The sequence below is a fragment of the Dendrobium catenatum genome, unplaced genomic scaffold, assembly GCF_001605985.2.
Source record: "Dendrobium catenatum unplaced genomic scaffold, ASM160598v2 original_scaffold_273153, whole genome shotgun sequence".
NCBI classification, from domain to species: domain Eukaryota; kingdom Viridiplantae; phylum Streptophyta; class Magnoliopsida; order Asparagales; family Orchidaceae; genus Dendrobium; species Dendrobium catenatum.
The window spans coordinates 103,806-120,464 of record NW_021591549.1 but is presented as its reverse complement, the minus strand read 5'-3'; the positions used below and the strand labels follow the sequence as shown (position 1 = coordinate 120,464).

General features: G+C 34.7%; 2 protein-coding genes across 4 annotated transcripts in view; both read right to left on the bottom strand.

Moving 5' to 3' along the window:
- LOC110094821 (vacuolar protein sorting-associated protein 54, chloroplastic) overlaps positions 1–14,447 on the bottom strand; it is a 99,016-nt gene extending 84,569 nt beyond the window's left edge. Inside the window, exons 1-3 of one of the 3 annotated variants that reach the window (XM_028692765.1) lie at positions 13,301–14,447; positions 3,977–4,039; positions 3,555–3,634 (exon numbers count right to left, since the gene is read on the bottom strand). In XM_028692765.1, coding sequence (XP_028548598.1) covers positions 3,555–3,634; positions 3,977–4,039; positions 13,301–14,113 — 956 coding nt within the window. In that variant the 5' untranslated portion in view covers positions 14,114–14,447. The remainder of the gene's footprint in view (positions 1–3,554; positions 3,635–3,976; positions 4,040–13,300) is intronic. The other 2 variants (XM_028692764.1, XM_020820151.2) reach the window with 2 other exon arrangements.
- On the bottom strand, positions 14,303–16,166 carry LOC110094819. The gene is made up of 3 exons (XM_020820148.1): positions 15,613–16,166; positions 14,923–15,373; positions 14,303–14,416 (listed from the first exon to the last, which is right to left on the bottom strand). Exons 1-3 carry the CDS (start codon positions 16,164–16,166, stop codon positions 14,303–14,305), a joined length of 1,119 nt encoding a protein of 372 aa, XP_020675807.1.
- Positions 16,167–16,659: the final 493 nt, after the last annotated feature.

Sequence of the window (16,659 nt, the reverse complement as noted above, 5' to 3'; positions counted from 1 at the left end):
TATCTGATACGCGTGTCCGATCAAATTTAAATAATATTTTAATTGGACACGACAAAGCTGTATCTGACACGTATCTATGCCAAATCAGAGGCGTATCCGTATCCGACACGTGTCCGATACAGCAACAACAACAACAACAACAACATCAAGCCTTTATCCCACTACGTGGGGTCGGCTACATGAATCCTTTTTCTTCATTGTGTCCTATTAAAAGTCAAATTCTCGTTTAAATCTAATAAAGAAAGGTCATTCCTAATATTTTCTAACCAAGTCTTTTTAGGTCTACCCCTACCTTTCTTAACATAAGTCAAATCTAATACCTCTAGTCTCCTAACCGGGTCATTGGAAGGCCGCCGTTTTATGTGACCAAACCATTTAAGGCGACTTTCTCTAATCTTATCTTCTACTGGAGCTACTCCAACCTTTTCTCGTATATGCTCATTTCGTATCCTATCTCTAAGGGTAAAGCCACTCATCCATCTAAGCATCCTCATCTCTGCCACACTTAACTTAGTATTATGCTTCTCTTTTAAAGGCCAACATTCGGCACCATAAAGCATTGCAGGCCTCACTACCATCTTATAGAATTTTCCCTTAAGTTTGAGGGGTACATTTCTATCACATAACAAGCCCGAAGCATTCCTCCACTTCAACCATCCAACTTGAATTCTGTTGATAATATCTCCATCTATTTCATCATCTCTCTGAACAATAGATCCAAGATATCTAAAACGTGTACTCTTATTAATGACTTGATCGCCCAAAGTCACAATCCCCTCACTAGGTCTATTGCTACTAAAATTACACTCCATATATTCAGTTTTAGATCTACTCAGGTTAGACTCTAAGGTTGACCTTCATAATTCAAGTTTACCTTCAACTCCCTCTCTAGTCTTATCGACAAGAAGAATATCATCAGCAAAAAGCATACACCAAGGTACATCCTTGATGCAGACAAACGAGATAGAAAAGCCAGATAAGGAGAACGATGGGAAAAACTATAACCAAACTCGATTCAAATAGTAGCAATCATCTATAAACACAAAAATCGATGGATAAAACGAGAAGAGAGATCAAAAGAAACAAAAGAAATTTAAAAAGTCGCTATCCTTAGAACAACCGACAGAATGGTTTCCTCACATGCATCGAAATGTAGGTTAAGTATGTGCTTAGGGCTAGCAAACCGATGGTCCACCACAACAAGAAAGTCCAAACGTCCAACCAAACACCTCCAGCAAATGCTCCCAAATCAGCCAACAAATACCTCCAAAGCTCAAGAAGAAGGATAAAAATGGAGTGGAACATGCGTAGAGAAGAAAGAGGTAAGAAGCCCAGACAAAATAGAGGAGAGGGAGAAGTGGACAAAGCTCTCAAGCTTTTCCAAGAAGAAGAGAAAACCCTCAGGTTTTTAGAGACAATGCTCAACAAAATTTAACAACCTTTTCCTTCATAAAACAACTTCTACTTATAGGCAAGAGAGGGGAACCAAACAGCCATAGCACCTCCAACTAAACCAATTAGATTTAGGGAAATGGAAGGCCAACAGTCATAATACATCAGCCCCCAAACGGTACAGCAAAATAGAGAAGGAAAGCCACGGAAACCAAGCAGAAAAGCCACGGGAACCAACCAGTCAACCACAAGAACCAAGCAACCAGCCGCGGAACCAAGCAGCCAACCACGGGAACCAAAGGGGCAAACCATGGGAAAATCACCCAGCACAGGAAAACAAGAAGACAAGGGGAAGGAGAAGAGGCAAGTCCACTCCAAATTGAATCCAAGAATTAATAGTATACCTTTTTGGATTGATGAGGTAAGTAGTGCAATAAATCTCCCATTTAATGAGCTAAACTTCAGCTCAACATTAATGAGCTAGCACATTTGAAAATATAGTCCAACTCCAAAGCAACCACCACCTCCCAACATCAATATCAGCTCAAAACTGTGAACAATATGCCCAACTCGAGAACCAGCAGCAGCCTAAGGGAACCAATCAAGCTAGCATACCAAAGGTCTACTAAAGCCCAAACACAACCTACCATGATCATTGGATGTTTTCCCATCATTTGATAGCTAAAAAAAATATAAAACTAAATTAAAAACTAATGTTCAATGTTTGATAAAAAAAAATACAAAAATCATGATTGCATCAATCCTCTTACAAATGTCTAGTGAGAACATCCATGACTAAAGCAAAAAGATATGGACTTAAGGCTGATCCTTGATGTAATCCAACCGAAATAGGAAAATACTTAGTCAACCCACCTTGTATTTGAACGCAAGTAATAGCTCCTGCATACATATCTTTAATAATTTGAATATAAGCATTATTAATTCCTTTCTTTTCAAGAACTCTCCATAGCACTTCTCTTGGAACTTTATCATATATTCTCTCTAAATCAATAAATATCATATGTAGATCCTCCTTATTCTCTCTATATTTCTCCATCAAACCTCTCAATAAATGTATGGCTTCCATAGTAGACCTACCCGGCATGAATCTAAATTAATTTTGAGAAACATTAGTATCACGCCGCAACCTATGTTCCATAACTCGCTCACATAGTTTTGAAGTATGACACATTAACTCAATTCGTCTATAATTCGCACACTCTTGTGCATCACCTTTATTCTTAAAAATAGGAATTAACACACTCAATCTCCAATGATTTGGCATCTGTTTAGTCTTCAAAACAATATTAAAAAATTTAGTAAGCCAAGAAATTCCTTTCTAAATAACATAAGTAAAAAAAATAATATAAACAAATTATTCTCTTCACCCATCATCATCGTACTATGTTTATAGCATTTTGATTCTCTAAAGACCGAGCTTGAGGACAGAAAACAAATAGAGCCATTCAAATAGAGTGAATAGATCCTACACCTTTAAGGAATTAATTAATATAACTTGAGGGAGGAAAAGTTGATCACCATGAAGTATGTATACTCCAGAAGAGTTATCGTGCCATAAGGGAAAACATAAACTCAAACACAGGCACCATGCCCAACAAGCTACTTTTTTCAAAAGCCAACATTTCTTGGAGATAGAATAGTCACGGAAATAGAAAAATTCAGACAATAAACACATTTGAAAATTTATGTCATTTTTACTCGATTCAACCCCCAATCAATCTTATAATCTCATTCTCCCTCTTATTACTTATGCCATAGCACATCACCACTTGAACATTGTTATGATTTATTCCTGCATTTCCATTAACTAATGTTATAATCTATACTGCTGTTCATTTTACACCCTCCATCAACATCTTTGAGTGCCTAAGATAAGAACTTGTTAAAGGAAAATAAAATGTAAAAAATAGCTTTTAGTTACTCCAAATCTTAACAATTCAAATATGTTGGTGAATGATGTAAAATATGCAAGAAGAATGGATACTCTCCTTCTAAAAGATGCATAAAAATAGACAAATTATCAAAATAATCAATTGTGAGGAACTATATCTTTTTAAAGAACATGGCCGCATAAATATAGATTCTCAAAAGTACCAATTCAAACAACAAAAATAATTACTAGTCATTTTCCAATTATTTACCTATTTATGGAATCCAACGATCCTGCCAATTGATCCCTTAAATGTCGGAAACAATGAAGTCCAGTAAGCTCATCTGTCTCCTGTTATACTGTAAACAATTAGTGCAGGAGGAAAATACATTGAAATACATAGGGCAACAACTCTATACTTGTTATTATATCAGATTAGGGATACTGCATTCATTATGTATAAGTATTTAGGTGTTAGGACTGCATTGGCTCTATAATGGACAATCTCTGTCAAGAATTTACATGATATCAGTTAAGTGTCCAGACAAAAATATAGCCATAAGTATTTGGAAATGTCAAAATATCTGAAAAATAACATGCTATGATTCATGAAAGTCATATTTCAACAGTTTCTATATCCACAAATAGAACAATTACTTAGAAAGAATATTCATAATGGTAAGCTGATATTACCAATAAATGATGCAAGTCATCAATGACATCTAGAGCACCAGCACAATCGGCAGCAGCCACAAGCTGCATTTGATCAGAAAATAAAACTAATTTACACGTGCAACAAATAGATAGCAAAAGACAAAATTTATATATTATAAGAAAACCCGCTTAGCTTGAATAAACAGACAAAAATAAAAGATCAAGATTCAAAAACCGACGCAAATATAAGGATTGAAACTGTCTCAACAGAAAGAAACGATGGAAATACAAATGCATATTACAAAATATTTAATGTTTGGTTGGGTATCAGGGCGACTTGTCAACATGCCATCTTCTCATAGCAGCTGGTACCACTACTCATGCTCGCATAACAAAGTCCTCTTTACTTGAGGGGGAAACAATAAAAGCTAGTTGTAGGCTCTCTGTACAATAAAAATTACTGGCTTGGATGTTTCTGTAGTCATTGATAAAGGCATCAAAATGAATGTTGAGCAATGCTTGATTCCAGCAAGTCCATAACTTGTAATTTGAGAAAATGCATAGCAGAAGACACGCTAATGAACTCCTAAGGATTTATCAAATATTATTGAAGCTTTTTTTAGCATTTTTTGGAAACATCCAACAAAGCATCAAATCTAAACTGGTCATAAGGCAACCTCCAACAAAGCATCAAATCTAAACTGGTCAAATTAAAGAAATAAAAATAAAGACCTTTTTAAGCCAACCTCATTATTTATCAAGACAAACATGAATAGGAAGCAAAGTTCATGATTACCAGATATAATGTATTATAGTTTATGGCTCTTTTGCAAGAAAAAAAAAATTATGTAATTTTCATGGTACAACATCTTTAAGCATTAAGTTCATGGGGCTATGAAAGCTAAACAGATGTGTAGTAAACAAGGAAATAAGAAGTGATAATATAAAAAGAAAGTTATAATAGCCCCTATGAAAGATAAAATAGTTAAAAAATAGACTCGTAGTTTGGGCATGTACAATAATACTTAGAAAATACAATTATTTGATAAATATACGATATTCGTGTTAATAAGTTAAGAAGAAAAAAGGAATAAACTGAGATAACAGGGACTAGAGTTCCTCAAAAAGATTTACGAAAAATATGTTAAAAATGCTATTGAGCATTTGCTTGCAACAAATTAAAAATAAAGACTCGTAGATCTAACTCTAAATAACTAGGATAAGGATAATACAAATGATGATATGATGAGAACTTACAACTTAAAACATGTGCAGTCATTGATTGTTAAAATATATTTAATGGTTTTTAATCATAAAATACTTGATTAAAAATTTTCATATATATGAGTGTATAAATTTATTTGCATATATGCCTATATGGCTATATGTGTGATATATATCAAGCTTTTATTGAGCTGAACATGCTAGAAGCCTAGAACTAATTCTTGTTCATGTTACAATTGTTAAGGGGCTTATCTAGGATCAATTTTATTTTGTGTTTTTTTTTAACAACATTTTTGTTTGATTTTTTATATTTTTTTTTATTTTTATAAACAAATGAAGTTATTTTCAAAAATACTCAAAAGTTGTTTTGAGTATCTTCAAAAATAACTAACACCGCCAACCACCAACAACAACAAACTGATGCCCACCATCTTCCACTATTGCCCACCACCAACCGTCGTTGTTGACTAACACTACTTTCGCCGCTAACAACCACTACCACCACCATCACACAAAAACAAAAACATATTTTTAAGATACCAAACATATTTTATTTCAAACTAAAATATAAATAAAATAAAGTATTTTTTAACAGCTTTGAATAAACATGCTGAGATATATTATTTAAGTTCAGCTCATTTATTTACCAAATGAGCCAAATTCAAGAGAGATACCAAACTACACCGAACACCAATCTAAAATGATAGCCCCTCTATGTAGGCATATGTCCAAAGTACAAGTTATTTTTCTCATTAAAGTTCAAAAATAACATTTCAGCAACTTAATTTGACAATTTCATTTCATTCCCCTAAAATTAACAAGTTTTATCGATTCGGCAATACATACAAATAGTAAACAACTTGGGCTGGAAAAACAACATTTTTTGTTAGTTTGACAGACAAACTAATAGCTTATAGCCTACAATGGAAGAAAAGGAAAGCATCAAGCTCTCATTTTCATATTATTACAATTACAACACAATTAAATGGTGATATTGTAACATTTTAGAAGGATACATTTTTTTAATGCAAAGATTTCATTTAGATAAAAATTCAAGTTTTGCATTTATTAACATAATCATAATCATCATCAAACTCATCCCAAGTATTTAGGATAGAAAACTTAAATCCTTCTTCGAAAAGATTCCTAGTTTTAATCTAATTTAGCAATATCATATTACGTAACTAGAATAGAGGGCAAGGTTGGGGTTGGGGTTAGTATCATCCATTGCCACCTAGATATAATGAATTAAGTAACAAAAAATCAGCTTTGTAAAGTATTGCAAGACTACAAACATCATACCTTCCCTAGACAATGCATTGGTAGAAGGTTCACACAGTGGGTGCAACATTTTTATAACCTAAAACCATGATAGCTATCATCTCTGTGACTCTGTTTGTATCTCACAACATTAGCATACATTTTAGCTACTTTTAAAACTACTTCTCAATTGTAGCGTAAACAATTCCCAAGCTTCTCAGTTTACCAATTCAACACATATTTATAGGTTCTTACTTGCCTTTATATTCCAATAAAAACCAGGAATAAAGAATTCTAAAATTTGAGGTCACTTTTCTTTGATCTCTATTTGGATGAGCATTTTACTCGGCATTTTAGGTCATGCCCCAATGGGGCAAGGCGTTAAAGGGCAAGCAAGACGAGGAGATAAAAAGATGAATGATAAGTAACGTGCTGATCTTGAGAATTGTACCTCCACTTGGGAGCTCAATCAAAGAGCACATATAGATGAGTTGCTGAGATGAGGCTTATGTTATATATATATATCCACACACACTATCCTCCTCCAGTATTTCCATTAAATTCCCATAAGGAACAAAACAGAGAGCTGCTAGGATGATGCCATAGAAAAATGAAGAGAAAGAAGAGGAAAAGATGATGAAAGAAAAAAAAAAACAGGAGAATAAGAGCTAAGGAAAGGTAAGAAAACTAACCCCACAACAGCATCGACAACAGGGACAGTTACCTAATCATCAAACTACCACGTCATCTCTCACCACTACCCAATATTGCCCTTAATCCATTTTTATCACAACCAGCATCACCTTGCCCTCCATTACCACACCATCATCTCTCGTTCCACCTCCAAACATTGGTAACAATACTCTTCATTCATGTCCTGAAACGAAATTGTGGCAGAAATAGACAACAACAACAACAATATTAAGCCTTTATCCCCCTGTGGGGTCGGCTACATAAATCATTTTTCTCCATTGTGTCCTATTAAGAGTCAAATTCTCATTTAAATCTAATAAAGAAATGTTATTTCTAATATTCTCTAACCAAGTCTTTTTAGGTCTACCTCTACATCTCTTAACATAAGTTAAATCTAATACATCTACTTTCCTAACTATCATCGGAAGATCGCCGTTTTATGTGACCAAACCATAACCATCTAAGGCAACTCTCTCTAATCTTATCTTCCACTGGAGCTACTCCAACTTTTTCATATATATGCTCATTTTGTATCCAGTCTCTGTGAGTAAAGCCACTCATCCACCTGAGCATCCTCATCTCTGCAACACTTAACTTAATATTATGCTTCTCTTTTAATGGCCAATATTCTGCACCATAAACATTGTAGGTCTCAACCACCATCTTATAAAACTTTCCCTTAAGTTTGAGGGGGATTTTTCTATCACACAACAAGCCTGATGCATTCCTCCACTTAACCATCCAACTTGAATTCTGCTAATAATATTTCTATCTATTTCACTATCACTCCGAACATTAGACCCAAAATATCTAAAACGTGTACTCTTATTAATAACTTGATCGCCCAAAGTCACAATCCCCCACTAGATCTATTATTACTAAAATTACACTCCTATCCAAAAGCTTACTAATAGTTAAATGAGCAACTTTGTCTAGAAAAAATCCAAAAGAAAATAATTGAATTATGTGAAAGATCACATGCTAAATAAATGAAAAATTTTAACAACAAAAAGGTTAAAATGTAAAAATATTTTTACATTTGAAGAGGAGTTTAATTGACTAATTTTACGAACAATCAGTGATAAACAACAACACCATCATCATCAAGTCTTTATCCCACTACGTGGGATTAGCTACATGAATCCTTTTCTCAATTGTGTCCCATTAAGAGTCAAATCCTCATTTAAATCTAATAAAAAATGGTCATTTCTAATATTTTCTAAACAAGCCTTTTTAGATCCACCTCTACCTTTCTTAACATAGGACAAATCTAATATATCTACTCTCCTAACATGGTCATTAGAAGGCCGTCGTTTTACATGACCAAACCATCTAAGGCGACTTTCTCTAATCTTATCTATCACTAGAGCTACTTCAACCTTTTCACATATATGCTCATTTCGTATCCTGTCTCTAAGAGTAAATCTACTCATCCACCTGAGCATCCTCATCTCAGCAACACTTAACTTAATATTGTGCTTCTCTTTTAAAGACAACATTATGCGCCATAAAGCATTGCAGGTCTCACCGACATCTTATAAAATTTTCCCTTAAGTTTGAGTGGAATTTTTCTATCACACAACAAACTCGAAGCTTTCCTCCACTTCAACCATCCAAATTGAATTCTACTGATAAAATCCCCATCTATTTCACCATCACTCTGCACAAGAGACCCAAGATATCTAAAACGGGTACACTTATTAATGACTTTATCGCTCAAAGTTTCAAATCCCCCTTAGATCTATTACTACTAAAATTACACTCCATGTATTTGGTTTTAGATCTACTCAAACGAAAACCTTTAGGCTCTAAAGGTTGAACTCCATAATTTGAGTTTACCTTCAACTCCCTCTCTAATCTTATCAACAATAAGAATATCATCAGCAAAAAGAATATACTAGGGTACATCCTTTTGCAAATGTCTAGTAATAACAATCAGAGATCAACGGAATATATATAAATGAATAAATATATTTATATGCAAAGAATATACATAAATAAAATTAAACATAAGTACATATAGAGGCACATAAAAATAGAGTGACCAAAGCGTGTTTATCGTGTGTTGGAATTTATAAACAATATCAAGCATTGTGATATGAATAACAATTCATGAACCATTTGATCTTAAAGAAACTAAAACAACCTGGACAATAGCAATTGACCTAAATTATAGTTCCAACAAGATAAAAGAATAGGATCAAGAGAAGGAAGGATTTCCATTAAGCCATAATAGTTTTCTCAAATGTATAGTTTGCTCTTCCAATATAAAAGCAGGAAGCTAATGTTATATAAGGAATAATGCAACCTCTTCAATTGCATGATAATAAGCCAATGAAATACAAAAAGTTAAAAAATCACAAAGTTTGCTCTTCATAGCTGCAACATTTGTCTAACACGCTTGACATTAGATTGGAGGCATTTCAATCTCAAATCAAACATGATCCAACCACGAGAGGAAATAGTGGGGACACCCACATAACAATTTTAGGATATGTTTTAAAATTAGTTTTTCAATTAAAACCTCATCCAATTTCTAACTCTATAATCACTCACACTCACGCCCATCTCACCTTCCCTTCTCAACTTCTCAAGCATTAATTCCATATACCCTCTTTCAAGCCCTAACAACTCCTTCGCTTGAACTTCTTAGAGTCAATACTCTTCACTGATTATCATTATGTCACTAGTTCATCTTGGTCGATTGCCATTATCGAACATCTTCTTAGTGGTGCATAATCATTTTCATTGATAATCTTCATGTTAATGTCTAGAAGCCTGTCATGCCTTTTTCTTCGCACTAGCTTTGCAACCTTCCAACGTCTTTGTAGTAACATGGTCTACCATCTGAGTCATTTCTTTACCACAGCTTTGTAGGCTCATAGCCCCGGTGCTCTTTGATGGTTCCTATTTGTAGCCTACTAACCAAATATTCCATCCCTTCCCTATTCAACTATTATGATTAATACTTATGGGCTATGGCCCTATACCTTTAGCTATACTCCCGCATAATTTCAATTCTTTATTTTAGTATATTGATGTGTTCTTTTCTTCTCAAATTAGAAATTACTATACTTAAAAGCTTCTAAAGCCATTTATAATATTTGTTTTTCTCATGAATCTAATGGCTAATGCTAATGGCATAAGCCTTATTTTGCTATCAGCAATGTTTGTTTTACTTTTGTTATTATTAATCCTTCATTTATGAAGAATATGATATTATACTTTATTGTGTCATATTTGGTATTGTAATTACATATTGTATAATAATAATTTATAAAAGAGAATATTATTTCTATTATGTTTCATATCCAACTTTTTATAGTTTTGTAGTGTTTTCATGTTTGTGTCATGTTGTGTCTATGTTCATGTTCGTCTTTGTGCAACATAGTTGCTAGCAAAGCTCAAAAAGACAACAAAAACTAGTAAGTAGAATTGGAAAGAAAAATTTATTAGCATAAATATTTTAAAAAACGTAGAGGAATCTATAGAATTAGCCATCCAAGTCTAACAATCATCAAGACAACAAACTTAGGATAAATTGAGACGAGTATCCACATGAAAAGTCCAAGAATTTATAAGCCTCAATAATAAAACAAAATAATTTCCTCATTCTAAGGGTTTAACTTTGACTCTTAACATGACAAAATGGAGAAAAAGGATTCATGTAGCTTATCCCATGTAGTGGGATAAAAGTTTGATGTTGTTGTTGTTGTAAAGGTTTAATTTATGTTCAAAGAGCTCTTGAGACGATCTAATAAACAATTTAGCTCCCCAATATTCGGGTAAGTTGCATACTCAAATGCTCCCAAGACGTTGTGTTCGCAACAACCTCATGCACTTGTATGTCTTTATATACACTTCTTTAAGTGACTAAATTGTTCAACATATCTCATTCACCTTGAAAAACAAAATCGCTCATCAACTGTATACCATATAAACTTTTAATTATTAATTAATTAAGCTAACATTTGTGCCCACATCCATCAATCATGCCAATAAAAACCATTTAGGTTTTAGGGTTTAGGGACATTTGAATTTTCTTTCTTGCACCATCTAGTATGTTAATAGGGACATAAGCAAAAATGGTTTTCCTTTCTTGCACCCATGAGTTATGTTTGATGACACAGTAGATATGGTGTGCAAGCCAATTCAACAAAAAATATTAATACAAGGAAAATTAATTTAAAGTTTCTGATAAAGGCACAACAATTCGTTGGCTCATGTGACTCAAATATGGCTTATCATAGATTTGATGATAAATAAAAATTGTATAATGTCATTTAATGGTTTGTTAAATATTTTATTTCAAGTTGGTCATATTCTAGCATTTATGTAGATGATGATGATTTCCATAAAGCAACTTGGAGTACTTGTCTTTTGGAGAAGAGCTAGAGATGTAAAATTCAATAAAACTAAGGATGCAAGATGTAATACAAAAGTCTAGGTACCATGGTGTTTGAGTTCATTAAAATCATTATATATGTTTAAGTTTGATTTACCAAATTGATCAAAGGTAACGAATACATAATTAGAACATTTCAAAACTTTCATATATAAGTAAACAAAAACTTATTCTAAGAATTCATATTTAATAATACGAAAAAAGAAATACTTAGGAAACTATTTAAAACCATTTTTAGGCTATTAGACTTCAACTGTTGGCTATAGTTCTTAGTTACATGGATTTTTATGCACTAGAGAAAACATCCATGTGATCTTGATCATACATTCATACATATGATCATTCATACATATGATCCATGATCATATATATGATTGATGATTGTCAATATGATCTAAAGTGGCATAGTCATTGAGAACTAGTAGTTAATAGCCACTAGATAATCGTCATAGGCAGAGACATGATGCAACTTGTAGTTAGAAACTTGAATTAGAATCATATATCAAACATGTAATTGTATAAATTGTTAGCACAAAGTTCAGATGAATATGAACCGATCATACATACAATCAACTAGCTGGCAATTTTTCTACCTTTGCTTTACCAAATTTCCTTATAATTCGTTACTAGTTGTTGGAAGGCTTATAGACCATTATGGTGCCAATAAAGAGGCCTCCTCCACTTTCAAGGCTAATGGAACCTTGAACCAAGTGGTTTCACTCCTAATCTTTGAAGGAGAGTTTTCAAGTGAAAATAAAAAGTGAAGATCAGTTGCTCAACTAAAGCTCTAGAGGGCCTTGTGTTTTTTATCCTTCTCTTACAATTTATAGGAAGTCTTCTAAGTGATTCTAACTATATTCTTTCAATCTTTTAATGAGAGATATTTGTATTTTATTTTTTAGGTCAAAGGAAATTAATCACCTGCACAAGTGAAAAATCACTCACTTAGCTTGTTTGTGTAATATTTGTGGTGTCAAGTGGAACATCACGAGCACGCTAACTAGATCATAGTCATGGATGTATGTCGGTTCATAGTCAAACCATACAAAAAACACTTTTTACAAAAATCTTTTTTGCTTAATTTTTATTTTCTTTGCATATTTATTCATTTATTTAACTTGAAATTGAATGTTTATGGTGAATGCAATATTTGTTCGTGTGATAGTGTGTTGAGTAAAACTCATTTATTTGTACTTCAATTTTTCTTGCCCATATTCATAAAATTTTCTTATAATCAACATAACTTGAATATAAATTTACACTTCCAACTTAAGTGCATAGTGGTTTTATTGAAATAGCCTGTGAAGTTAAGTAGATTATTACATTGAGCTTGACTGATACAACCCAGTCATTACCTTCATTTTATATGGTATCACACTTGCAGGATAAGATTCCTTGATTTTAAGTGTTTATGATCACTTTTTACACTAAGATTATTTAGATTGTGACTGTGACTTAAAAAACACTCACATGTTATCGTTTATTCACATTGTAGATCATATCTCCCCTAATTAGTTTAAAACCAACACGTTAACATGAGCTTGACAAGCAGATTTAGTGATTTTCAAAACAAATTAGCAGCACGATAGTTGACAGGCTTGTGATTAGCAGCTGAACAGAATGACTTATTGTGATCGACAAGGAACCAATCGCATTTAACATAAGAGCGTAGCAAACCAAAGTACCATTAAATTTAAAGTATTTTCAGGAAAAATAAGCTCTATTGCTAGATCATATTATATTCTCAGTAGTTGAACGCTAATAATGTAATAGAAACGTACCAGCTTCAAAGCTGAAAGAGCATGGCTAACGTACAATATCACCGTGAGCATCTGATGCAGCGCCACAAGGTTCCCCCTCGTAGCATTGAGCTCTTGCACCTGCTTCGCTGATCCCACAAGATCACCAGTCAGGATCCTAATCGTCTCCTTCAGTTCCCTGACCTTCACACACGCCTCCACAATCTCTCCATTTAATCCCTGCAGCTGCACCTGGGCCTCAAAGAACGAGTCTGATCGTAGCGAAATCTCCCTTACCAAATGCATCTCCACCAAATCCAAATAGTGGGTAAGCCTCTCCTGCAGTTCGGCGTTCTCGGCTATGGAAGGCGAAAAAGGGCAGGCTGCGCGGAACACTGCACCCTCTTCAAGAGCAAAGTCCTCCTTAAAGAAGAGCGCCGGCACTTCCCGAAGACAGGAAACGAGAGCCTCCCCGTGACCGCGTGACTCAGCAATGGCATCACCCGTCTCTCTACTGGTGTGTTTGCGAACATCCTCAAAGCGGGAGTATGATTCGAATATAGCTGAAAGGTAAGGCTGGAATTCGCCACGTGACACATCCGGAAGGGAGACGGAGGTGGCAATCGGCGCCGAGAAGTCGGGGGCGCCGACGGAAGCAGAGGGCCAAAAAATAGACCAGGAAGCGTCGGAGCGGGACGCGTGAGGGTTGTTGAGGATAGAGGAAAGGCTCTGTGTGATAGCAGTGGAGGGGGGGAAGAACGAGGAAGGAGAGTCCAAATCGGTGCTGGATCTACCGGAGGATGAGCTCGTTGTGCGGATAGGAGGCCTTCCTGAGTGGGAAGGCAGCGCTTCCATCTCCTGCAGCTTCTCAGGAAGCTGAGACCATCGATCCGTAAAGGACAGGAAACCCTAATCCCAGCGGCCAAACCTTAGATCATATAGCAGTCCGATCCAGGAATGCGGCGCCGGAGAAATGTAGCGGTGGATCGGTTTCTAAGATCTGAATATTGGAAGAAGAGGGAAGAGAGTATTAAAGTATAGTTTCTAGTCGAATGATAAGACGCGAAAACGGAAGCCAGGGGACCGTATGCCACATTGCCACTGCATAAAGTCGAATTGACGCTGCTTCAACTCTGTATCAGATCGCATAACTCCCATCTGCACTCAAAAATAATTCATCAAACCAACTGATCATTTGTACAAGCCGCATCTGATCAACAATTAAAAGTCGGTTTTACTTTTGATGAACTTTCTAGTTGCGGGATACAATATGAGGATAGAATTATAATATTGTGTTTTAGTATTTACACGGATTTCTAGCTCATATATATAGAGAACATAAGATTTTTACGTGGAAATTTTTGAAAAAGAGAAAAATCATAGGGCTTGACCTAGTCTTAAATGATTCCACTAATATTTTGGTAGATTACAATGAGCTGACTCGTCCCTTAGGGCGATTGGATTACAATGGGCTAACTCATCCCTGAAAGTCCGGCGTCACTTGGTGGTCTGGCGCAGGGGCGGAATCAGCCTTAATTCTTAGGGGGGCAAAATTATAAAAAGATAAAAATATACATTTATAACAAAATTTAAACAATATTATATTGTAATAAAAATTACAAGCTTTGCATTCTATTTTGCATCTTCTGATAATGTTGCATTACAGCTTCATTTGGAACTAAATCAAATACTTCTTTCTCAATATATGGAACAAGACAGTCGTTGAGCCAATCATCACCCATTTTACTGTGCAATCTATGTTTAACAATTTTCATTGCTGAAAATGCTCTCTTCACTGTAGCGGTGGTAACGGGCAAAGTTAATGCTAAAACAAGAAGCTGGTGAACTAAGGGGTACACGATATCTTTTTTAGCCTTAACAAATTGTTTTGCTAGATCAGCAATGTTGTCCAAAGATGAGAACTCCTCGCTTGAACGCATATCAAGAATGTATGTCGATAGCTGGTGCTCTAAAGCCACAAGTTCAACAATAGAAAAATCGACTGAATATAGTTCTGCAAGCCGAATTAATTTCTCCTTATTATAAGCAGAGAATGAGTTACTTGGATTTAGACATGACATACAAAGAAGCAATTCAGTACTGGCTTCAGAGAATCTATTATTCAGCTCTTGAAGTGCATATCAATGATAGTATAAAAGAATTCCACTCGATAATGATGTAAATTTGTTGCGTCATCATTTCTGCGTGTAGATCGTCGACGGGATTTGAATGTAGAACTCATAACAGGAACATCAACTTCAAAAACATTACAAAAATGCGATACTTCTTCTAATAAGGAATTTCATCCATTATCCCTCATCATCTGTAATTGTTGTTTAGAGATTTGCACTAACTTCATTGCATTCAATATATCCTGGTCTTTTCTTTGCAATGCCTGTGACAATTCATTGGTGACACCTAAAATATCAATCAATAAGTGCATAGCAAGGATAAAATCAAAAGATTCCATAGCATTTATCAGAACACTAGCTTCAACAGCTTGTTGATCATGTACCACATCTTCTTTGATAATTTCAAGAACTTCAATTACTGAAGCATACATTTTTTTCAAGCTAATTAATGTATGAAAATGTGAACCCCAACGGGTGTCACCAGCTCGTTGTAAGCTTGTCTCTTGGTTCAAACCTCTACCACTGTTTAGCTCTCCTTTAGACAAATGAAACATTATTTTATCATGTTGAATTGCTCTAAGAGCATCACTCTTACATGAAGCTCCAACTGTATTAACAATTCTTGAAGTAATCTCAAAAAGATGCTTCGCATGCCAATGATTTTTAGTTACGGCCACTAAACATAGTTGAAGCTGATGAGCAAAATAGTGAACATAGAATGCATGAGGATTATCATTAAGTATTAAGGCCTTCAAACCATGAAACTCCCCACGCATATTAGATGCTCCGTCATATCCTTAACCTCGAATCCTATGTATGCTCAATGAGTTTTTAGCAACTATATCTTCCATGGCTTCTTTTAAGGCAACAGCATTAATCGATGCGACATATTTAATGCCTATAAACCTTTCAACAACTTGCCCTAGACTATCCACATATCTCACTGCGACAGCCAGTTGTTCCTTTGTAGAAACATCACGAGATTCATCTACCAAAATGGCATATATAGTAGGAGTCACCAATATCTTTCATGATTGATATCAAAGTTTCAGCAGTTGCAGTAGAACAAATTTTTTTCTGGACCTTTGGTGAAGTTAACTTCAAATTTGAGCTTGAATATGCCGTAGAAACTTTCTTTATTTCATCATTATGATTACTAAGAAAATTAAACAGCTCCAAATAATTTCCTCGATTCTCCGATCCGGAAGTCTCGTCATGACCACGGAATGATAACCCTTAGCGCAACAGAAATCGTACACAATCTACTGC

Bases quoted from the DNA above. Each gene is read 5' to 3' on its own strand.
- LOC110094819 (XM_020820148.1), bottom strand. From the start codon at position 16,166: ATGCGTGGGGAGTTTCATGGTTTGAAGGCCTTAATACTTAATGATAAT. The intron at 15,374-15,612 runs GTTAGTGCAAAT...GCTGAATAATAG, and splicing joins GATATATTGAATGCAATGAA to ATTCTCTGAAGCCAGTACTG. The intron at 14,417-14,922 runs GTAATGCAACAT...TTTTGAGTGCAG, and splicing joins ATTTAGTTCCAAATGAAGCT to ATGGGAGTTATGCGATCTGA.